The 26,369-nt window shown below is 40.8% G+C and overlaps 1 protein-coding gene across 1 annotated transcript in view; it reads left to right on the plus strand.

Moving 5' to 3' along the window:
- LOC139766182 (piwi-like protein Ago3) overlaps positions 1-26,369 on the plus strand; it is a 471,290-nt gene that overhangs the window by 378,261 nt on the left and 66,660 nt on the right. Inside the window, exons 15-16 of the mRNA XM_071694451.1 lie at positions 20,414-20,596; positions 20,791-20,979. Of these exons, the coding sequence (XP_071550552.1) occupies positions 20,414-20,596; positions 20,791-20,979 (372 nt within the window). The remainder of the gene's footprint in view (positions 1-20,413; positions 20,597-20,790; positions 20,980-26,369) is intronic.

Raw genomic sequence — 26,369 nt, forward strand, 5'->3', positions numbered from 1 at the left:
TGCTAAAATATTCTTCTTGGTCTCTTTTAATTTAGATAAACGGAACTGTTTGATGAAAGAAGAGCCATGAAAATGAGTATGTGTTGGAGTTATCTTCATTTTATTGGTAGAAATGGGGTAGCAAATCTATCGATGGAATTTGGCATGTCCTATGCAAGTTGTACCTCTCTAATCCAGTGCTCTGTGGCCTGGCAACTCCCATGGTTCAGCATGTTTTGAATCTGCCACTTTACTTATTAGTTTGAGGATCTGCCACCAGGGTGGTGCTGTCAGCAGAGCAAAGGTGCCAAAATCTGTTTACAATTAAAATGCTGCCGAGCTGATTAACAGTCCTGTTAATTTCTTATATTCAGCTGTATTTTGGCCCTTCAGGATGTCATCCAAGAGATCAAGGGGTGCAGAAGATGATGCTCGTGCTAATAAGCATAAACCTTTATCTGGCTTGAAAATGTGGAGTCACTGAAAGAAGTAGTTAAAAGAACTTTGTGTGAGTACTATGAAATCAGATCATCACCTGTGTATGACATAGGAGTCAGTTTCTGTTTTCCAGCATTTTCTGTAGTCCGTCAAGATTTGGTTTGGAAATCTGTTTACCAAAATTTATCTCCATGTTAGGTGCATTCTTATATGCACTAGATCCACCCCTTGAAGGTGGAAATGGAATTATTTTTAATGTATCGATGAATATCGGTAAGAAGCTTCATATATTTTTTATTTATTACAGAAGTTTTCAACTCTTTGCAGTAAAAACCTGTTTATAGCCTTGGAAGTCAATATTGCCCCTAACCTGTCACCAGAGTCCCATATTTGTAGAAAAGTTAGGGAGACAGACTGTGTGCAGGCAAATATCAGAATAGCTTTCAAATAACTGGATAAGGAAATGTTTAGTCAGCTATTTATATCCTACATAAGGACAGAACTAGAAGATCCTTATAAGGTTTGGATTCCACTCCTAAAGAAGCACATAGAACTTATAGAAAATATCCAAAGGAGGGCAACAAAGATGGTATCAGATTTAAGAGAGCTCAGTTACAGGTAAAAGCTGAAGGCTTTAGATTTTCCCACTTTGGATGTGAGATGCTACCCCTTGGATGAGGGGGCCAGACTGTGGCTCCTCCTTGCATTTCAGCTTTTTTTTTTTCCTTAATAAAGTAACCATGGTTGACTGCCTTTCCTTGATTTTTTTAACATGATAATTCTGCAGGAAATTATGTCCAGAGCACCTCTCTCTGCATTGCTGCTGTACTCCCAGTCTAGGTCATTCTCAGCAAGCTGTTCCATGATTTCAGTGACCTTGTTGATGCTGTTACTGAGGAATGCTGTGGTGAGCTTTCTCTTTGTTGATGTCCTTAGCTGTTCTCTATCAGAGTCATCAGCCTCACTTTGGATGTGTTGCTGTGCCAGATCCTGCAGTTCATCATAATAAGACTGTCATCATGAGACTGCAGTAGCTCCTCCACATCATCAACATTGCCCAGTCCTACTTGGCCAGTATGACAATGTCAACATAATTGCTGGTGCCACATCAAAGTCCAGGAATTAGTTGGCTGCTTCTGGCCATATATTTATCCAAACTCTACATATGGAATATATGGAATTGTTGGTTACGTCATTCCAGGCTGTTCTAATGTTATCAATGGCCTCCATGATATGATAATATGATAATTTTTTCAAAATTGTCTGGTAGATAGTTTACCTTCACCACTTGCTTCTTCAGCAAGCTGTTTGAAGGTGTGACAAAAGTAGTAGGCATTGAAATTTGATATGACTTCTTGATCCATTGGATGGATCATGAAAGTTGTATTAGGTGGAAAGTTGACCACTTTACAGCTGGACCAAACTGTGACACATACCACTGTTGGAAGATATTAATTGTCACCCATATGTTCTTATCTGATCCTCAAATCACAGGAAGATGCTCTTTTGAAAATCCCTTCATAGTTTATGGTATGTTAGAGTGGTGGATGATTATTGGTTTTGGCCTGAAGTCCCTTTAAGCATTACCACCCAGCAGGAGTTTTAAGGAGGCTTTTGCAACCTTGAACCCAGAGATGAAAAGTGCAGGACAGCATTATTTTCCAGAAAGAACAGTTTCTTCAACATTGAAGACAAGCTGGGGAGGGTATTTGCCACACTTGATGATAGCTTTAAGGGTAATGGGAAATACCTAGGCAGCCTACATGTTACCACTTGCAGCTTCACCAGAGATGTGAATATTGTGTAAGTTACTGTGCTGTTTGAACTGATGATACCAACCTCTGCTAGCTGAGAATGTTTCTGAGCCATCTCTTTTCTTTTCCTGCAGGTGCCTGAAAGTGTTCCTTGCTTTTTCCACATTCTCTCTCTCCCTGTTAACTTTAGGTACCCAGTTGTCTCTGTTATCTGTGTTCTTGTCCAATTTCTCCAGAGAGTTTATAAGACAAAATAGTATCAACAGAAGTACATTACTTAACATATTCAAATACCATAATAGTAATTTCTAGTAACGCAAATAATGATGTCTAAATATTGTTACATCTCCCTTTCTTAAAGTTTGCAAACATTTGCCCCACAAAATAACAAAATTTACCTCCTTCAGAACATGATACATATTAAAAAAACAATCAGAAAAAAACATAGATCCCAACTGGTAAATCTTAAGGGAAAACATCTAACTTAAGCTACCTAAGTTGGCTTTACAAAACATAGTCATCCAGATATCTTAGCTTCTTCAGTGTATGACCCTGCGATATTTGCTGTGGTCCTACATCTTCCTCCTCTGCACTACTCAGTTCACTCATAATGTCATCTTCACTAGAGACAGCATTGTCATTTGTTCTTAGATGTCTTCGGTTTCTTGTGTACTCCGTCCCATTTATATTCGTATGTAAGACCTTGTTGACACCTTCCTTCAATTTTTCCTTTCTACCATGCTGCAGAGTTGTGGTTGTAGTAGCTGGTCAGTCACTAGAAGTAGTGTTGTAGTGTGCCTTCCCATGAAGCATTGAACAGGAGAAGATTCAGATCCTTCTGCCAATAATACCAGTCTCTACCTCATTGTATTTTAGAATGTGTTCCAGTGTGAGCAAAGTGAATCTATTTAAGCATGTGAGATCTCAGACGTGAGAACAACTACACATGACCGTCTGAATATGCCATCCTCATGCACTATCAGCTCATCTCTGACCTTGAAGAACCTAACATTTTCTGGAACTTCTTTGCAGTGTGTTGGTCAACCATTCAAAATAATGTCATTTAGTTTTTGCAGATCATGATCTAACTGGGTCTTCCTTTTGATATCTTTTAGTATTTCATCTTCAGTGCCTAAAGTTTCATTGTCACTTACGGAACTGATTTGATTTAGAATTAAATTAGATTTGAGTTTTTAACCTTAGACACAGGTAGTCTCTTACTCAAAGTATCTGCAGTGTACATTGTACTTCCTAGTTTATATTGATAATTCTAAGAATACTTCTGCAACATTGATAACATGCTTTGCAACCTTTTAGGGCATTTCAAAAGAGGCTTTTTGAATACACTTCCTAAAGGCTTGTGGTGTGTCTTAATTGTTACTAATTTGCTATAAACATGCTGTTCAAAGTGCTCTACTGCAGACACAATGGCAAGCATTTCCTCTTCAATTTGGACATATTTCTGTTCAGTGTCAGATAATGTCCTGGAAGTATAGGCCACTGATTGTCTATCTTGTAATAAGGCCTCAACCAGTCCGTACATTGAAGCATCACAATGGAGTGTGACATCTCTTTTTCCATCAAAGTATTTCAATATTGGTGCATTTACTATTAGCCTCTTAATATTCTCAAAAACCTCATCATGACTTGCACCTCATTTCCAAACTACATTTTTCTTTTCAAGCTGTCTCAGAGGTGTGTTTACCTCAGACAAACCTGGTGGAAATTTGGATAGGTAATTGACCATTTCAAGGAACCTTCTGATTGATTTTACTTCAGTGGGAGTTTTCAAATTTTGAATGGCTTCTATTTTCTTGGGATCTGCTCAAACCCCATCTTTTGTCAACGAGTGTTCTCTTTGTTACCTCTGGGGAGTGTGATTTCTTTTTACCTTTAACTTTATACTTTTTCCATGATATCTTTCTAGTAACTTCAGCAGGCAGTCATCACAATCCTTGCAAACCCTCTCTTTTTTCAAGCCTTCCCTGTACATGAGGATATCATCAGCTGTCACCTCAACACCCTTTAATCCTTGTAGTGCATTATGCATACATCTCTGGTACTCCTCAGGTGCTGAGCTGATACTAAATGGCATACTCATCCACCTGAATCTTCCATATGGAGTGTTGAAGATAGTTAGGAAACATGACTTTTTGTCTAATTTCACTTACCAAAATTCATTCTTTTCATCCAGTACAGAGAATATCTTTGCCTTTCCAAGTCTTGGCATTATTTCTTCTATAGTTGGTAAAGGGTAATGAGGTCTCATAATTTCCCTGTTTAAATCTGTTGGATCAAGACATATTCTCAGTTCTTTGGTCTTGGGCTTCATGACCAACGCCATACTAGATACCCAGTCTGTTGCCTCTGTGACTTTCTGTTTCACAGTGCCCTCCATACTTCTCAACTGTTCTCTCACTTTTTTTATGTAGAGCAAATGGCACTCTTCTGGGGCATGAATCACTGGCTGTGCCATTAGGATCCAAATCAATCCTGCAAGGAACCTCTGAATCACTTAACCCTTGAAAAATGTCTGGGAAATTACTTGATATTTTCTCTTTATTTAAGTTAGCACTTTCACATGTCACTTCCTTAACTTCACAGTATCCTCTCATATGTGGATTATCGTTAAACAGTCTCAATAAACTTTAGCTTCTGCCCATCAACAATACCTATGACTGAAGAGACATTTTCTTTAAGACATAAAACCTAATCCTGTGATGTACTCTACCTCTTTCACAATTAAGAACTGTTGTACGCACAGCATAAATGACATTTTTATTAAACATTTGCAATTTTACATCATCAGTTGATTTGGTAACTCCTACTGTACTACCAACACATGTTAGGCCCTTCATTGAGATGTACATTGTAAGTTGCACCAGAATCAATTTGAAAATTTATAGGGTTTTTGTTCACCATTTTCACATATTGCTTTATATGTTTTGGCTCACTGATACTTCTTACCACTTCCTTTTCTACACTGACATTTTAAATTTCATCCTGGCTATTTGAATCATGTAATTACCTACACTTTTAACCTTATTCTGGAGTTTATATGATTTACACTGATTGGCAAAATGATTGAGTTTACCACATTTGGCACAAGTCTTTCCAAATGCTAGACACATCTTCACGTTGTGATCAAACCCACAAAATCAACAATTCTTTACCTCAGTCTGGTGTGTTTGTTTGTTTGCTGTGTACCTGCTTCTTGGAGTTTCTCTTGTTATTTCTTGTACTCTTGATTTCATCATCAGGTGCTGTGGTCACCTACTTCTGGTTTACACTCATTTCACAGTTTTTCACAAAATTCAGTGCTTTATCCAAAGTCATGAAATTATCATCCATTTGTACATGATCAAATAATTTTTCCCTTGCCTTGTCAACATAGATATTAAGGATGAATAGATCCCTTATAATATCTTCTGCTCCATCATATTTGCAGGATTTTGCCAGAATCCTCAGCTGTATGATGAATTGGTCATATATCTCACTGCATTCTCATTTCTTGTTCAAGATTGTATCTCTCAATTATTATGTTGGTCTTTGGCTTGCAATCCTCCTCATAAATCTCAAGCACTTTGTCAATTTTGTTCTTATCTTCAGGATCACTCCATCTGAATAAGTTATATTTCTCCACTGCAGTTTCCTGAACTGCATTTAAGAAAGCAGCTACTCTCCTTCTGTTTTTCTCTTTTTTAAGGCCCACTCCTATTTCATAATTCTTCCAAGACTTGTTTAATCTTTTCTAGTTGGCTGCAATATCAGTACCAGTACTAAAATCTGTGGGTGGTGGGGGCTGCATATTCATAGCCTTGTTCCCTCTCAGTATAACAGTAAGCTAGACACGGCTTTCAGAACATCCAGTACTATACCTTTGATCAGCTGCTTGTGACCTGTAGACTCCAGACACTCCTTGGCTGGCCCTAGATCCTAGACTCTTGCTTTTTCTGAGATCACACTCCTAACACCATGTCTCAAGGGTTGGCCTTAGCTTTTTCTGAGATCACACTCCTAACACCATGTCTCAAGGGTTGGCCTTAGTAAAACACAGTACTGGGCTTTTGATTGTACATCACAGAAAGGGGTGGAACAACACTCAAAGAATGTCTAAACAACTTCTGGGAGTCACAGTGTCTCTTGCTGTTAAATTTGGGCACCCAGTTGTCTCTGTCATCAGTGTTCTTGTCCAGTCTTCAGAGTATATAAAACAAAATAGCTTCGACATAATAGCTCACTCCTTTACCTAACATAGTCATATCCTATAAAAGTAAGTTCCAGTAATACAAATAATGACATGCCCAGTTTATTATTTAATTATTTATTTATTATACTTCATTGCCATTTCCCACGTCATCGAGGTAGCGCCAGGACACAGATGAAGAATGGCCCATCCACTCATTTTACTTATATTTATTATACTTAGTCGCTGTCTCCCGTGTTAGCAAGGTAGCACAAGGAAACAGACGAAAGAATGGCCCAACCCACCCATACACACATATATATACATAAACGCCTACACACGCACATATACATACCTCTACATTTCAACGTATACATACATATACATACACAGACATATACATATATACACATGTACATATTCATACTTGCTGCTTTCATCCATTCGTGTTGCCACCCCACCACACATGAATTGGCAACCCTCTTCCCCTGCGCGTGCAAGAGGTAGTGCTAAGAAAAGACAACAAAGGCTACATTCGTTCACACTCAGTCTCTCGCTGTCATGTGTAATGTACAAAAAAAAAACCACAGCTCCCTTTCCACATCCAGGCCCTACAAAACTTTCCATGGTTTACCCCAGATGCTTCACATGCCCTAGTTCAATCCAATATCAGCACATTAACCCTGGTATACCACATCATTCCAATTTACACTGTTCCTTTCACGCTTTTCACCCTCCTGTATATTCAGGCCCCGATCGCTCAAAATCTTTTTCACTCCATCCTTACACTTCCAGTTTGGCCTCCCACTTCTCCTCGTTCCCTTTACCTCTGACACTTATATCCTCTTTGTCAATCTTTCCTCACTCATTCTCTCCATGTGACAAAACCATTTTAATACACCCTCTTCTGCTCTCTCAACCACACTCTTTTTATTACCACACATCTCTCTTACCCTTTCATTACTTAATCAAACCACCTCATACCACATGTTGTCCTGAAACATTTCATTTCCAACACATCCACTCTCCTCCACACGACCCTATCTATAGCCCATGCCTCGCAACCATATAACATTGTTAGAATCACTATTCCTTCAAACATACCCATTTTTGCTCTCTGTGATGACGTTCTTGCCTTCCACACATTCTTCAACACTCCCAAAATCTTCACCCCCTCCCCCACCCTGTGACTCACTTCTGCTTCCATGGTTCCATCTGCTGTTAAATCCACTCCCAGATGTCTATAATACATCACTTCCTCCAGTTTTTCTCCATTCAAACTTACCTCCCAATTAAGTTGTCCCTCAACCCTACTGAACCTAATAACCTTGTGCTTATTCACATTCGCTCTAAGCTTTCTTTCTTCTGCAGTTTCTCACCCAAATCAGCCACCAGCGCTATATCATCAGCGAACAACTGACTCACTTCCCAAGCCCTCTCATCCACAACAGACTGCACACTTGCCTCTCTTTCCACAACTCTTGCACTTACCTCCCTAACAACCCAATCCATAAACAAATTAAACAAAGATGGAGACATCATGTACTCCTGCCGCAAACCGACAGTTACTGGGAACCATTCACTTTCCTCCCTTCCTACTTGTACACATGCCTTACATCCTCGATAAAAACTTTTCACTGCTTCTAGCAACTTACCTCCCACACCATGTACTCTTAATACCTTCCACAGAGCATCTCTGTCACCCCTATCATATGCCTTCTCCAGATCTGTAAATGCTACATACAGATCCATTTGTTTTTCTGAGTATTTCTCATATGCATTCTTCAAAGCAAAGGCCTGATCCACACATGCTCTACCACTTCTGAAACCACAGTGTGCTTCCCCAATCTGATGCTCTGTACATGCCTTTACCCTCTCAAACAATACCTTCCCATAAAATTTCCCAGGAATACTCAACAAACTTATACCTCTGTAATTTGAACACTCACTTTTATCCCCTTTGCCTTTGTACAATGGCGCTATGCAAGCATTCCACCAATTCTCATGCACTTTCACCATGAACCATACTTACACTGAATATCCTTACCAACCAGTCAACAACACAATCACTCCCTTGTTTAAAAAATTCCACTGCAGTACCATCCAAACCTGAAGCCTTACCGGCTTTCATCTTCCACAAAACATTCTTTACCTCTTCTCTGTTTACCAAACCATTCTCCCTGATCCTCTCACTTTGCGCATCACCCTGACCAAATCACCCCTATACCTGCCACTCTATCATCAAACACGTTCAACAAACCTTCAAAATACTCCTCCATCTCCTTTTTGCTTCATCACTACTTGTTATTACTTCCCCATTTACCCCCTTCACCGATGTTCCCATTTGTTCTTTTATTATTATTATTATTATTTTATCATTATTATTATTTATCTATTTATTTATTTATTTTGCTTTGTCGCTGTCTCCTGCGTTAGCAAGGTAGCGCAAGGAAACACGCGAAAGAATGGCCCAACCCACCCACATACACATGTATATATATACATGTCCACACATGCACATATACATACCTATACATCTCAACATATACATATATATACACACTCAGACAATATACATATATACACATGTACATAATTCACACTGTGCCTTTATTCATTCCCATCGCCACCCCGCCACACATAAAATAATAACCCCCTCCCTCCAAATGTGCGCGAGGTAGCGCTAGGAAAAGATAACAAAGTCCACATTTGTTCACACTCAGTCTCTAGCTGTCATGTAATAATGCACCGAAACCACAGCTCCCTTTCCACATCCAGGCCCTACAGAACTTTCCATGGTTTACCCCAGACACTTCACATGCCCTGGTTCAATCCATTGACAGCACATTGACCCCAGTATACCACATCGTTACAATTCATTCTATTCCTTGCACGCCTTTCACCCTCCTGCATGTTCAGGCCCCAATCACTCAAAATCTTTTTCACGCCATCTTTCCACCTCCAATTTGGTCTCCCACGTCTCCTTGTTCCCTCCACCTCTGACACATATAACCTGTTGGTCAATCTTTCCTCACTCATTCTCTCCGTGTGACCAAACCATTTCAAAACACCCTCTTCTGCTCTCTCAACCACACTCTTTTTATTACCACACATCTCTCTTATCCTATTATTACTTACTTGATCAAACCACCTCACACCACACATTGTCCTCGAACATTTCAATTCCAGCACATCCACCTTCCTCTGCACAACTCTATCTATAGCCCATGCCTCACAACCATAAAACATTGTTAGAACCACTATTCCTTCAAACATACCCATTTTTGCTTTCCAAGATAATGTTCTCGACTTCCACACATTCTTCAACGCTCCCAGAACTTTTGCACCCTCCCCCACCCTATGATTCGCTTCCGCTTCCTTGGTTCCATCCGCTGCCAAATCCACCCCCAGATATCTAAAACACTTCAATTCCTCCAGTTTTTCTCCATTCAAACTTACCTCCCAATTGACTTGTCCCTCAACCCTACTGTATCTAATAACCTTGCCCTTATTCACATTTACTCTCAACTTTCTTCTTTCACACTTTTTACCAAACTCAGTCACCAGCTTCTGCAGTTTCTCACACGAATCAGCCACCAGCGATGTATCATCGGTGAACAACAACTGACTCGCTTCCCAAGCTCTTTCATCCACAACAGACTGCACACTTGCCCCTCTTTCCAAAACTCTTGCATTCACCTCCCTAGCAACCCCATCCATAAACAAATTAAACAATCATGGAGACATCACACACCCCTGCCGCAAACCTACATTCACTGAGAACCAATCACCTCTCTTCCTACACATACACATGCCTTACATCCTCAATAAAAACTTTTCACTGCTTCTAACAATTTGCCTCCCTCGCCATATATTCTTAATACCTTTCACAGAGCATCTCTATCAACTCTATCATATGCCTTCTCCAGATGCATAAATGCTACGTACAAATCCATTTGCTTTTCTTAGTATTTCTCACTTACATTCTTCAAAGCAAACACCTGATCCACACATCCTCTACCACTTCTGAAACCACACTGCTCTTCCCCAATCTGATGATCTGTACATGTCTTCACCCTCTCAATATATACCCGTCCATATAATTTCCCAGGAATACTCAACAAACTTCTTTCTTCTTCTTATACTTTGTCGCTGTCTCCCGCGTTTGCGAGGTAGCGCAAGGAAACAGACGAAAGAAATGGCCCAACCCCCCCCATACACATGTACATACACACGTCCACACATGCAAATATACATACCTACACAGCTTTCCTTGGTTTACCCCGGACGCTTCACATGCCTTGATTCAATCCACTGACAGCATGTCAACCCCTGTATACCACATCGCTCCAATTCACTCTATTCCTTGCCCTCCTTTCACCCTCCTGCATGTTCAGGCCCCGATCACACAAAATCCTTTTCACTCCATCTTTCCACCTCCAATTTGGTCTCCCTCTTCTCCTCGTTCCCTCCACCTCCGACACATATATCCTCTTGGTCAATCTTTCCTCACTCATTCTCTCCATGTGCCCAAACCATTTCAAAACACCCTCTTCTGCTCTCTCAACCACGCTCTTTTTATTTCCACACATCTCTCTTACCCTTACGTTACTTACTCGATCAAACCACCTCACACCACACATTGTCCTCAAACATCTCATTTCCAGCACATCCATCCTCCTGCGCACAACTCTATCCATAGCCCACGCCTCGCAACCATACAACATTGTTGGAACTACTATTCCTTCAAACATACCCATTTTTGCTTTCCGGGATAATGTTCTCGACTTCCACACATTTTTCAAGGCTCCCAAAATTTTCGCCCCCTCCCCCACCCTATGATCCACTTCCGCTTCCATGGTTCCATCCGCTGCCAGATCCACTCCCAGATATCTAAAACACTTCACTTCCTCCAGTTTTTCTCCATTCAAACTCACCTCCCAATTGACTTGACCCTCAACCCTACTGTACCTAATAACCTTGCTCTTATTCACATTTACTCTTAACTTTCTTCTTCCACACACTTTACCAAACTCCGTCACCAGCTTCTGCAGTTTCTCACATGAATCCGCCACCAGCGCTGTATCATCAGCGAACAACAACTGACTCACTTCCCAAGCTCTCTCATCCCCAACAGACTTCATACTTGCCCCTCTTTCCAAGACTCTTGCATTTACCTCCCTAACAACCCCATCCATAAACAAATTAAACAACCATGGAGACATCACACACCCCTGCCGCAAACCTACATTCACTGAGAACCAATCACTTTCCTCTCTTCCTACATGTACACATGCCTTACATCCTCGATAAAAACTTTTCACTGCTTCTAACAACTTGCCTCCCACACCATATATTCTTAATACCTTCCACAGAGCATCTCTATCAACTCTATCATATGCCTTCTCCAGATCCACAAATGCTACACACAAATCCATTTGCTTTTCTAAGTATTTCTCACATACATTCTTCAAAGCAAACACCCGATCCACACATCCTCTACCACTTCCGAAACCACACTGCTCCTCCCCAATCTGATGCTCCGTACATGCCTTCACCCTCTCAATCAACACCCTCCCATATAATTTACCAGGAACACTCAACAAACTTATACCTCTGTAATTTGAGCACTCACTTTTATCCTCTTTGCCTATGTACAGTGGCACTATGCAAGCATTCCACCAATCCTGAGGCACTTCACCATGAGTCATACATACATTAAATAACCTTACCAACCAGTCAACAATACAGTCACCCCACTGCAATGCAATCCAAACCCGCCACCTTGTCGACTTTCATCTTCCGTAAAGCTTTTACTACCTCTTCTCTGTTTACCAAATCATTCTCCCTAACCCTCTCACTTTGCACACCACCTCGACCAAAACACCCTATGTCTGCCACTCTATCATCAAACACATTCAACAAACCTTCAAAATACTCACTCCATCTCCTTCTCACATCACCACTACTTGTTGTCACCTCCCCATTAGCCCCCTTCACTGAAGTTCCCATTTTTCCCTTGTCTTATGCACTTTATTTACCTCCTTCCAAAACATCTTTTTATTCTTTCTAAAATTTAATGATACTCTCTCACCCCAACTCTCATTTGCCCTCTTTTTCACCTCTTGCACCTTTCTCTTGACCCCCTGTCTCTTTCTTTTATACATCTTCCAGTCATTTGCATTATTTCCCTGCAAAAATTGTCCAAATGCCTCTCTCTTCTCTTTCACTAATAATCTTACTTCTTCATCCCACCACTCACTACCCTTTCTAATCTGCCCATCTCCCATACTTCTCATGCCACAAGCATCTTTTGCGTAAGCCATCACTGCTTCCTTAAATACATCCCATTCCTCCCCCACTCCCTTTACATCCTTTGTTCTCACCTTTTTCCATTCTGCACTGGGTCTCTCCTGGTACTTCCTCACACAAGTCTACTTCCCAAGCTCACTTACTCTCACCACTTTCTTCACCCCAACATTCTCGCTTCTTTTCTGAAAACCTCTACAAATCTTCACCTTCGCCTCCACAAGATAATGATCAGATATCCCCCCAGTTGCACCTCTCGGCACATTAACATCCAAAAGTCTCTTTTTTGCGTGCCTATCAGTTAACACATAATCCAGTAACACTCTCTGCCGATCTCTCCTTCTTACATACCTATACTTATGTATATCTCTCTTTTTAAACCAGGTATTCCCAATCACCATTCCTTTTTCAGGACATAAATCTACAAGCTCTTCACCATTTCCATTTACAGCACTGAACACCTCATTTACACCAATTATTCCCTCAACTGCCACATTACTCACCTTTGCATTTAAATCACCCATCACTATAACCCGGTCTCGTGCATCAAAACTACTAACACACTCACTCATCTGCTCCGAAAACACTTACCTCATGATCTTTCTCCTCATGCCCAGGTGCATATGCACCAATAATCACCCATCTCTCTCCATCCACTTTCAGATTTACCCATATCAATCTAGAGTTTACTTTCTTACACTCTATCACAAACTCCCACCACTCCTGTTTCAGGAGTAGTGCTACTCCTTCCCTTGCTCTTGTCCTCTCACTAACCCCTGACTTTACTCCCAAGACATTCCCAAACCACTCTTCCCCCTTACCCTTGAGCTTCGTTTCACTCAGAGGCAAAACATCCAGGTTCCTTTCCTTAAACATTCTACCTATCTCTCCTTTTTTTTCATCTTGGTTACATCCACACACACTTAGACACCCCAAGCTGAGCCTTCAAGGAGGATGAGTACTCCCTGCGTGACTCCTTCTCCTGTTTTCCCCTTTAGAAAGTAAAAATACATGGAAGGGAGGGTTTCTAGCCCCCCTTCTCCCATCCCCTTTAGTCACCTTTTACTACACGCGGTTAATGGGTGGGAAGTATTCTTTCTCCCCTATCCCCTATTACTATTATTTATCCCTGGGGATAGGGGAGAAAGAATACTTCCCACCCATTAACCTCGTGTAGTAAAAGGTGACTAAAGGGGATGGGAGAAGGGGGTCTAGAAACCCTCCCTTCCATGTATTTTAACTTTCTAAAGGGGAAAACAGGAGAAGGAGTCACGCAGGGAGTACTCATCCTCCTTGAAGGCTCAGCTTGGGGTGTCTAAGTGTGTGTGGATGTAACCAAGATGAAAAAAAAGGAGAGATAGGTAGTATGTTTGAGGAAAGGAACCTGGATGTTTTGGCTCTGAGTGAAACGAAGCTCATGGGTAAAGGGGAAGAATGGTTTTGGAATGTCTTGGGAGTAATGCTATGGGTTGGTGAGAGGACAATAGCAAAGGAAGGAGTAGCACTACTTCTGAAACAGGAGTTGTGGGAGTATGCGATAGAGTGTAAGAAAGTAAACTCTGGATTGATATGGGTGAAACTGAAAGTGGATGGAGATCGGTGATTATTGGTGCCTATGCACCTGGGCATGAGAAGAAAGACCATGAGAGGCAAGTGTTTTGGGAGCAGCTGAGCAAGTGTGTTAGCAGCTTTGATGCACGAGACCAGGTTGTAGTGATGGGTGGTTTCAATGTAAAGGTGAGTAATGTGGCAGTTGAGAGTATAATTGGTGTACATGGGGTGTTCAGTGTTTGTAATGGAAATGGTGAAGAGCATGTGGATTTGTGTGCTGAAAAAGGATTGGTGATTGGGAATACCTGCTTTTTATAAAGAGAGATATACATAAGTATACATATGTGAGTTGGAGAGATGGCCAGAGAGCGTTATAGGATTACATGTTAATTGATAGGCGCATGAAAGAGACTTGGAAATTAATGTGCTGAGAGGTTCAACAGGAGGGATGTCTGATCATTATCTTGTGGAGGTGAAGGTGAAGATTTGTAGAGGTCTTCAGGAAAGAAAAGAAAATGTTAGGGTGAAGAGAGTGGCAAGAGTAAGTGAGCTTGGGAAGGAGACTTGTGTGAGAAAGTACCAGGAGAGATTGAGTGCAGAATGGAAGAAGTTGAGAGCAAAGGGCGTAAGGGGAGTGGGGGAGGAATGGGATGTATTTAGGGAAGCAGTGATGGTTTGTGCAAAAGATGCTTGTGGCATGAGAAGCATGGGAGGTGGACAGATTAGAAAGGGTGGGATGAAGAAGTAAGATTATTAGTGAAAGAGAAGAGAGAGGCATTTGGACAATTTTTGCAGGGAAATAGTGCAAATGAATGGGATATGTATAACAGAAAGAACGAGGCAGGAGGTCAAGAGAAAGGTGGAAGAGGTGAAAAAGAGGGCAAATGAGAGTAGGGGTGAGAGAGTATCATTAAATTTTAGGGAGAATTAAAAGATGTTTTGGAAGGAGGTAAATAAAGTGCGTAAGACAAGAGAACAAATGGATACAAAGGTGAAGGGGGCTAATGAGGAGGTAATAACAAGTAGTTGTGATGTGAGGAGATGAAGGGAGTATTTTGAGGGTTTGTTGAATGTGTTTGATGATAGAGTGGCAGATATAGGGTGTTTTGTTCGAGGTGGTGTGTGAAGTGAGAGGGTCAGGGAGAATGGTTTGGTAAACAGAGAAGAGGTAGCGAAAGCTTTGCAGAAGATGAAAGCCAGCAAGGCAGCAGGTTTGGATGGTATTGCAGTGGAATTTATTTAAAAAAGGGGATGACTGTGTTTTTGACTGGTCAGTGAGGATATTCATTGTATGTATGGCTCATAGTGAAGTGCTGAGGATTGGTGGAATGCATGTATAGTGCCATTGTACAAAGGCAAAGGGGATAAAGGTGAGCGTTCAAAGTACGGAGGCGTAAGTTTGTTGAGTATTCTTGGGAAATTATATGGGAGGGTATTGATTGAGAGGATAAAGGCATGTACAGAGCAAAAGAATGGAGAATAGCAGTGTGGTTTCAGAAGTGGTATAGGATGTGTGGATCTGATGTTTGCTCTGAAGAATGTATATGAGAAATGCTTAGAAAAACAGTTGGATTTGTATGTAGCATTTATGGATTTGGAGAAGGCATATGATAGGGTTGATAGAGATGCTTTGTGGAAGGTTTTATGAGTATATAGTGAGGGAGGTAAGTTGCCAGAAGCATGTGAACAATTAGGAAGAGAGGAAAGTGATTGGTTCCCAGTGAATGTTGGCTTAAGGCACGGTTGTATGATGTCTCCATGGTTGCTTAATTTGTTTATGGATGGGGTAGTTAAAGGTGAATGCAAGAGTTTTGGAGAGAGGGGTAACTATGCAGTCTGTTGTGGATGAGAGGGCTTGGGAAGTCAGTTGTTGTTTGCTGATGATACAGCACTGGTGGCTGATTTGGGTGAGAAATTGCAGAAGTTGGTGACTGAGTTTGGTAAAGTGTGTGAAAGAAGAAAGCTGAGAGGAAATGTGAATAAGAGCAAAGTTATTGGGTTCATTAATGTTGAGGGACAAGTTAATTGGGAGGCAAGTTTAAATGGAGAAAACTGGAGGAAGTGAGTGTTTTAAATATCTGGGAGTGGACTAAGCAGTGGACGGAACTATGGAAGCGGAAGTGAGTCACAGGGTGGGGGAGGGAGTAAGGGTTCTGGGACCGTTGAAGAATGTGTGGAAGGCAAGAACGTTATCTTGGAGAGCAAAAATGGATATGTTTGAAGGAATATTAGTTCCAACAATGTTATATGGTTGCAAGTTGTGAGCTATAGATAGGGTTGTGCGGAGGAGGGTGGAGATGTTGGAAATTAAATATTTATTTGAGGACAATATGTGTTGTGTGGTGGTTTGATCGAGTAAGAAATGAAAGGGTAAGAGAGATGTGTGGTAATAAAACGAGTGTGGTTGAGATAGCAGAATATGGTGTGTTGAAATGGTTTGGTCACATGGAGAGAATGAGTAAGGAAAGATTGACAAAGAGGATATATGTGTCAGAGGTAGAGGAAACAAGGAGAAGCAGGAGACCAAATTGGAGGTATAAGGATGGAGTGTAAAAGATTTTTTTATTACCACACATCTCCCTTACCCTTTCATTACTTACTCGATCAATCCACCTCACACCACATATTGTCCTCAAGCATCTCATTTCCAACACATCCACCCTCCTCCTCACAACCTTATCTATAGCCCATGCTTAGCAGCCATAAAACATTGTTGAAACAACTATTCGTTCAAACATACCTATTTTTGCTCCCCGAGATAACTTTCTCTCCTTCCACACATTCTTCAACACTCCCAGAACCTTTGCCCCCCTCCCCCAACTTGTGACTCACTTCCGCTTCCATGGTTCCATCCGCTGCTAAGTCCACTCCCAGATATCTAAAACACTTCACTTTCTCCACATATTCTACATTCAGATCTACATCCCAATTAACTTGTCCCTCAATCCTACTGAACCTAATAACCTTGCTCTTATTCACATTTACTTTCAACTTTCTCCTTTCACACATTTTTCCAAACTGTCACCAACCTCTCCAGTTTCTTACTTGAATCAGCCACTACAGCTGTACCATTGGCAAACAACAACTGACTCACTTCCCAGTCCCTCTCATCCCCAACAGAGTGCATATTCACACCTCTCTCCAAAACTCTGTATAAACAAATTAAACAATCATGGGACATCACACACCCTTGCCGCAGACAGACATTTACTGGGAACGAATTACCCTCCTTTCTTCCTACTTGTACACCTGCCTTCCGTCCTTGGTAAAAACTTTTCACTGCTTCTAGCAACTTATCTCCTACACCATATACTCTTAGACCTTCCACAAAGCATCTCTATCAATCCTATCATATCCCTTCTTCAGATCCATAAATGCTGTAAATACCTGATCCACACATCCTCAACCACTTCTGCAACCACACTGCTCCTCCCTAGTCTGGCACTCTGTACATACCTTCACGCTCTCAGTCAGTACCCTCCCATACAATTCCCCAGGAACACGTAACAGACTTATGCTTATGTAGTTTGGACACTCACTTTTAGCCCCTCTGCCTTTGTACATTGGCACTATGCATGGATTCCGCCAATCCTCAGGCACTTCACATTGGTCCATACATGCATTGAATATCCTTACCAATCAATCAATAACACAGTCACCCACTTTTTTAATAAATATCACTGCAATACCATCCAGGCCCTCAGCCTTGCCGGCTTTCATCTTCTGCAAAGCTTTCACTACCTCTTCTCTCTTAACCATATGACTCCATAACCCTCTCACTTTACACACCACTCTGACCAAAACACCCCTATATCTGCCGTATATCATCAAACACATTCAACAAACCTTCAGAATACTTACTCCATCTACTTGTCACTTCATCACTACTTGTTATTACTTCCCCACTTGCCCCCTTCACTGATGTTCCCATTTGTTCTCTTGTCTTACGGATATTATTTACCTCCTTCCAAAACATCTTTTTATTCTCTGTAAAGTTTAATGATACTCTCTCACCCCAACTCTCATTTGCCCTCTTTTTCAACCCTTGCACCTTCCTCTTGACCTCCTCCTGCTTTCTTTTATACATCTCCCAGTACCATCTGGGTACTCCCATCAAGGGGTGGCCTTAGTAAATGTCTCCACTAATCCCTGTCCATACATGTCTTTTTTGTATACACCATTCCATGCATTCTTCTTTTTTCTTTCCCTCCAATATTCTTCCACCCTATTTGCCGATGTCAAAGGTCATCTGCAACTCACACCCACCAGTTATTTGTACTCTCATACACTCTCTGTGCAATCTCCCAGTCTTGCATTCTTTCCACAAGCCGATACTCAGTCTCTCTTGGTGCTTTCTCACACAAACTTCCTTTCCAAGCTCACTTACTCTCACCACTCTCTTTTCCCCAAGATTCACTCTTCTATTTTTGAAAACCTCTTCAAATTTTCACTTTCGCCTCCACAAGATAGTGGTCGGACATCCCTCCCGCTACCTCTATCAGCACATTAACATCCAAAAGTCTCTCTTTTACATGCCTATCAGTTAACATGTAATTCAGTAATGCCTTTTGACCATCTCTCCTACACATACATATACCTATGTATATCACTCTTTTTGAACCAAGTATTCCCAATCACCAGTCTTTTTCAGCACACAAATCCACAAGCTCTACTATTTCCATTCATAACACTGAATATCCCACGTACACCAACTATACACTCAACTGCCACATTATTGATCTTTGCATTTAAATCACCCATTACTAATCTCCAGTCTCGTGCACCAAAGCTGCTAACACAGCTGCTTCCAAAACACTTGCCTCTCATATCTTTGTTCTCATAACCGGGTACATAAGCACCAATAATCACCCATCTCTTTCCATCCACTTTCAGTTTTACCCACATCAGTCTAGAATTTACTTTCCTACACTCTATCACACACTCCCACAACTCCTGCTTCAGGAGTAGTGCTTCTCCTTCCCTAACTCTTGTCCTCTCATCGACCCCTGACTTTACTCACAAGACTTTTCCAAACCACTCTTCCTCTTTACCCTTGACCTTTGTTTCACTTAGAGCTAGAACATCCAGGTTTCTTTCCTCAAACATACTACCTATCTCTCCTTTCTTCTCATCTTGGTTACATCCACACACATTCCTGAGTCTTTGAGGAGGTTGAGCACTTATTGCTTGCCTGCTTCCGTTTCCCCTGTTAGAAATTGAAATAAGATTTATATAAAGCTAAAACAATATTCTCTAAATTTTGTTTCACTTTGGTCACAGCCATATGCTTAGCCTAACTTCCTTTTTTTTCTTTTTTTAACAAACTGTTCCTTGAACGAGTCACCTTCATTGCTTTTAACTTCTTGGTCATCATGGCAAAAACTTTAATCTTGTCTGCATTTATGATGATTGCTCTAACCCTCAGTGTAGCCAATTTGAAAGCACCACTGACATTGACCTGATGCTCACCAGTTTCCAACCACCTCAAGCTTGTAATTTTACATTTAAAGAGAGGCTTTTCCTTGGCACTTTAGATGCACTAACAACACTAGAACTTGCAGGCCATTTGCCAAACATGATGGATGAAAAAATAATTACATTAGTATTGAAAAATCATTGTCAGCAAAAATATGTGCAGTGTAAATTCAGCTAATTTTATACTGTACTAACAGAGGGGAATGCTCAGCACTGATTGGATGTGGGTGTATGTGTGTATGGCAATTTGGTTGGCCAAGTGAGTTTAAACGAAGAGAGTTGCTCTTAAGATGTTGGAAGTGTTCTGACTAGTGAGATATGTTTCTTTTTTATAGTCGAGCTCCAAGATGCATACAAGAGTGCAATAATGAAGGAGCAATCTAAGGGGATGCTCTCACTAACTAGTTCCCCAGTCCATGGAGATAGGTAGAAAAAATACAAGCCACATATCAAATGTGTCATATAAGACCACGAAAATGAATGGGAGTGGGGGACTAGAAATCCTCTCATCCTGTATTTGTTTTCAAAAGAAGGAACAAGGAAAGCTGCCTGTGAAGAACTTTTCCCTTAAGGCTAGGCCTTCCATTCTTGACACTACTTCACTTGATTGGGGAGTAGCAACCATACATGAAAGAAAGAGAAAATATTAAGATACTGAAGAAATTATATTTTTTCCAGCTTTGCTTATGGAAGTGGAACTTCTCTGTTTTCTGATATACAGGTATGTGGTGTTGATGTTTACCATGACCCAACTCATCAGAGAGCATCTGTTGTAGGATTTGTAGCATCCATCAACCACACTCTGACTAAATGGTATTCTCATGCCAGCTTCCAGCATCCTGGTGATGAAATAGTACATGGTCTTAAGATAGCTTTGTTGGAGGCTTTACGACACTACCATAAGGTTATTATCTTGAAAGTAACTGTATTTGTGTGCAATGAACATTCAGAAAGCTGTTGAATATTGATGAAGCTGCCTTATAAAAAAAGATACTTGGTTTAATCCTCTTGGATCATTTTTACTAATATTTTCTGACCATATATCTGTTGTAGATTTTACATGTTTTGCTGCAGTGTAATTTTTTTGCCTCCACTCAGCTGCACCATTCCTTACCTCGATCTATAATGGTATATCGCGATGGAATAAGTGATGGACAGTTGAAACTGGTAGAGGACCATGAACTTCCACAGTTGGCCACCATTTTCCACCACTTTGATTCCTATGAGCCCAAATTGTCTCTTATTGTTGTGCAGAAAAGAGTTAATACAAGAATTTTTGCTGCTATGGTGAGTAACTGTTCTGTATCCGAAAAAAGGTACTTATATTATGTATACATGAACTGTGTAGTTTGACTCTTACAGTATATAGTTGATACTTGTCCAGCAATTTTTTTTAGTTCTTTAATTTATACATTTTCTATGTGGTCAGGGGAGAAAGAATATTATCTACATGCCTCCTAAATTACTTAGAAGGCAACCAAGAGAGGTAGGAGTGGGTTGGTTTTAACTGATCACCATGTATTATTGTTATCTCCAAAAGAAGTGACAGAGGAGGAAGCCAAGTGAGGATGTTTCCTCTAAGGATAAGCATCACTGAGGAAATGGTTAACAGGTATGAAACAAAGACAAATTTTTATATCTTTAATTACCTATTGGTAATTACCTGTACCTGTATAGGGAGGGAGTTTTACACTAGTGGTACACAATCTGTTGAACATTTCCATCACATAGCTAATTGAATATATGTATTTGGTCAGCATTCACTATATATTCGAATCTATGTATGCAGTCATCATTAACAATATTCTGTCATTCTGTTCCATCCACCTCTCTTATTGTTTCAAGGGTTGAACTTTGTATAACGCAGGGTTAGGCTTTCCACTGCATATTTGGGAAGGCAATGGAGCTACACTCAAAGAAAGTTTGACCAACTTCTGGTAGTCACACTCACTGTCAGTTTCAACTTTGGATACCCAGTTGTCTCTCTGTTATCAGTGTCATTGTCCACTGTCTCCAAAGAGTTTATTAAACAAAATAGCATTGATATGATAAGTGCACTACTTTACCTGACATATTCAGATACCATAAAAGTAATTTGCAGAAACACACAAATAATAACATGCCCAATTTATATAAAACATAAACAGTATTCTCTGAACATTGTTACACCTTTTTTTTTATTATTATTATACTTTGTCGCTGTCTCCCGCGTTAGCGAGGTAGCGCAAGGAAACAGACAAAAGAATGGCCCAACCCACCCACATACACACACGTCCACACACACACATATACATACCTATACATCTCAACGTATATATACATACACACACACAGACGTATACATATATACACATGTACATAATTCATACTGTCTGCCCTAATTCATTCCCGTCGCCATCCCACCACACATGAAATGACAACCCCTTCCCCCCACATGTGCACGAAGTAGCGCTGGGAAAAGACAACAAAGGCCATATTCGTTCACACTCAGTCTCTAGCTGTCACAAAACTTTCCATGAATTACCCCAGATGCTTCACATGCCCTGGTTCAATCCATTGGCAGCACGCCCACCCCGGTATACCACATCGTTCCAATTCACTCTATTCCTTGCATGCCTTTCACCCTCCTGCATGTTCAGGCCCTGATCACTCAAAATCTTTTTCACTCCACCTTTCCACCTCCAATTTGGTCTCCCACTTCTCCTCATTCCCTCCACCTCTGACACATATATCCTCTTGGTCAAACTTTCCTCACTCATTCTCTCCATGTGACCAAACCATTTCAAAACACCCTCTTCTGCTCTCTCAACCACACTCTTTTTATTACCACACATCTCTCTTACCCTTTCATCACTTACTTGATCAAACCACCTCACCACATATCGTCCTCAAACATCTCATTTCCAGCACATCCACTCTCCTCCGCACAACTCTATCTATAGCCCACGCCTTGCAACCATATAACATTGTTGGAACCACTATTCCTTCAAACATATCCATTTTTGCTTTCCAAAATAACGCTCTCGCCTTCCACACATTTTTCAGCGCTCCCAGAACTTTCTTCCCCTCCCACACCCCATGATTCACTTCCAATTCCATGGTTCCATCCACTGCCAAATCCACCCCCAGATATCTAAAACACTTCACTTCCTCCGGTTTTTCTCCATTCAAACTTGCCTCCCAATTGACTTGACCCTCAACCCTACTGTACCTAATAATCTTGCTCTTATTCACATTTACTCTCAGCTTTGTTCTTTCACAAACTTTACCAAACTCAGTCACCAGCGTCTGCAGTTTCTCACACGAATCAGCCACCAGCGCTGTATCATCGGCGAACAACAACTGACTCACTTCCCAACCTCTCTCATCCACAACAGTCTGCATACTTGCCCCTCTTTCCAAAACTCTTGCATCCACCTCCCTAACAACCCCATCGATAAACAAATTAAACAACCATAGAGACATCATGCACCCCTGCCACAAACCAACATTCACTGAGAACCAATTACTTTCCTCTCTTTCTACGCGTACACATGCCTTACATCCTCGATAAAAACTTTTCACTACTTCTAACAACCTACCTCCCACACCATATATTCTTAATACCTTCCACTGAGCATCTCTATCAACTCTATCATATGCCTTCTCCAGATCCATAAATGCTACATACAAATCCATTTGCATTTCTAAGTATTTCTCACATACATTCTTCAAAGGAAACACCTGATCCACATATCCTGTACCACTTCTGAAACCATACTGCTCTTCCCCAATCTGATGCTCTGTACATGCCTTCACCTTCTCAATCAGTACCCTCCCATACAACTTCCCAGGAATACTCAACAAACTAATACCTCTGTAATTTGAGTACTCACTCGTATCCCCTTTGCCTTTGTACAATGGCACTGTGCAAGCATTCTGCCAATCCTCAGGCACCTCACCATGAGTAATACATACATTAAATAACCTTACCAACCAGTCAACAATACAGTCACCCCCTTTTTTAATAAATTCCACTGCAATACCATCCAAACCCGCTGCCTTGCTGGCTTTCATCTTCCACAAAGTTTTTAGTACGTCTTCTCTCTTTATCAAATCATTCTCCCTAACCCTCTCAGTTTGCGCACCACCTCGACCAAAACACCCTATATCTGCCACTCTTATCATCAAACGCATTCAACAAACCTTCAAAATACTCGCTCCATCTCCTTCTCACATCACCACTACTTGTTATCACCTCCCCATTAACCCCCTTCACTGATATTCCCATTTGTTCCCTTGTCTTATGCACTTTATTTCTCTCCTTCCAAAACACCTATACTGTAAAAAGTTTCTCTTTACATCCTTTCAACAAGTTTCTTGCTTATTTTCAAGTCATTCACATAGATCAAGAGGAGTAAACTTCCCAGAACAGAATCTTGGGGCACTACACAGGTGATCTCAACCCATTTGGAGAAGGCTACTTTTCTGGAAAATACCACAAGTACCAAAACTTGAGAATACCAATACTAAGACTTTCAAGGGAAAATGGTGTTCATTGATTTTTTTGGACTTCCAAGGACCTTTGTTTTTATGTTCATGATTTTATTAAAACGGAATTAGATTTTTTTTCCGTAATATCCTTATACAGTACACAAGCATATTTTATTATAAAACACAAGTACTTGAGAAATGTAGCTAGTATGTCAAGGGTTAAGACTGTTTAGCAGGAAGGAGAGCAGTATACTAGATAAACATGGTATTCATTATATGTTGACTCCAGAAGCTCTTGCTGTATGTATGGTCATTGGTGGGGCAAAGATTTGGGCAAGTGAGTCAGCTGGAGCCTCTTAGAGGGTTGATTTTGATGATATCAGTGTATAAGTTGGTCAAAAAGTTATTTCAGTTGTACTCTGCCCTCTCCTTGAAACTACAATAAAAGTATCTTAACCCTTATATGGCGGGCATGATCCAGAAATTCTACTGCATCGTAAACAAAAAAATTCTTATTTGATAACAGAAAGATCACAGAAAGTTGTATTATTACCATTGTGCTAACTTATTCCTGTGCTAATTGAGTGCTTACAGGGGATTTGAATGATGTGTTCATCACCTCCTGATGATAGAGGAAACCTTTGTAATGACGCTTTTTTCTCTTTATTGAGTTCATGTTCTTATTATACCCTTACTTCCTCTGCAGGTACTATGTTTTTGATAATTATCATCAAAGTATTTAAGATATACAGCAAACCACTTGTCTTATGGAATCCATTGTATCAGAATTCAGCTTCTCACAGACCCTTTGGACCCCACTAGACTAACTTTGGGATTTGATGGAATTTTTTTCAAATTCTGTTACGTTGTAGACTTGGTCCAGTAAGTTAAGAACCCAGTGGAATGAGTTTCAGATGTATTAGAATGGTCTTCTAGTTCCTGACCTCAGTCTGGGATGCTAAGCATCAAGAGAGCAGATGACAGTGTGATGCACTGTACCTTGGTGTATTTTTTTTTTTCATTTGCTAACAAATAATGTTTTCTGTACACATAAATACATAGATTTAAACATTCACAACAATCGGGAGAAGGCATATGATAGAGTTGATAGAGATGCTCTGTGGAAGGTATTAAGAGTATATGGTGTGGGAGGCAAGTTGTTAGAAGCAGTGAAAAGGTTTTATCGAGGATGTAAGGCATGTGTACGTGTAGGAAGAGAGGAAAGTGATTGGTTCCCAGAGAATGTCAGTTTGCAGCAGGGGTGTGTGATGTCTCCATGGTTGTTTAATTTGTTCATGGATTGGGTTGTTATGGGGGTGAATGCAAGAGTTTTAGAGAGAGGGGCAAGTATGCAGTCCGTTGTGGATGACAGGGCTTGGGAAGTGAGTCAGTTGTAGTTTGCTGATGATACAGTACTGGTGGCTGATTCATGTGAGAAACTGCAGAGGCTGGTGACTGAGTTTGGTAAAAAGTGTCAGAGAAGAAAGCTGAGAGTAAATGTGAATAAGAGCAAAGTTTTTAGGTACATTAGGGTTGAGGGACAAGTCAGTTGGGAGGAAAGTTTGAATGGAGAAAACTGGAGGAAGTGAATTGTTTTAGATATCTGGGAGTGGACTTGGCAGCGGATGGAACCATGGAAGCGAGTCACAGGGTGGGGGAATGGGCAAAGGTTCTGGGAGCGGAGAAGAATGTGTGGAAGTTGAGAGCATTATCTCAGAAAGCAAAAATGAGTATGTTGGAAGGAATAGCGGTTCCAACAATGTTATATGGTTGCGAGGCGCGGGCTATAAATAGGGTTGTGCGGAGGAGGGTGGATGTGTTGGAAATGAGATGTTTGAAAACAATATGTGGTGTGAGGTGGTTTGATCGAGTAAGTAATGAAAGGGTAAGAGAGATGCGTGGTAATAGAATAGTGTGGTTGAGAGAGCAGAAGAGGGTGTATTGAAAAGGTTTGGTCACATGGAGAAAATGAGTGAGGAAAGATTGACAAAGAGGATATATGTGTCAGAGGTGGAGGGAACAAGGAGAAGTGGGAGACCAAATTGGAGATGGAAGGATGGAGCGAAAAAGATTTTGAGCGATCGGGGCCTGAACATGTAGAAGGGTGAAAGGTATGCAAGGAATAGAGTGAATTGGAACGATGTAGTATACTGGGCCAATGTGCTGTCAATGGATTGAACCAGGGCATGTGAAGCGTCCGAGGT

This window comes from Panulirus ornatus, chromosome 57 (assembly GCF_036320965.1).
Source record: "Panulirus ornatus isolate Po-2019 chromosome 57, ASM3632096v1, whole genome shotgun sequence".
Taxonomy (NCBI): Eukaryota; Metazoa; Arthropoda; class Malacostraca; order Decapoda; family Palinuridae; genus Panulirus; species Panulirus ornatus.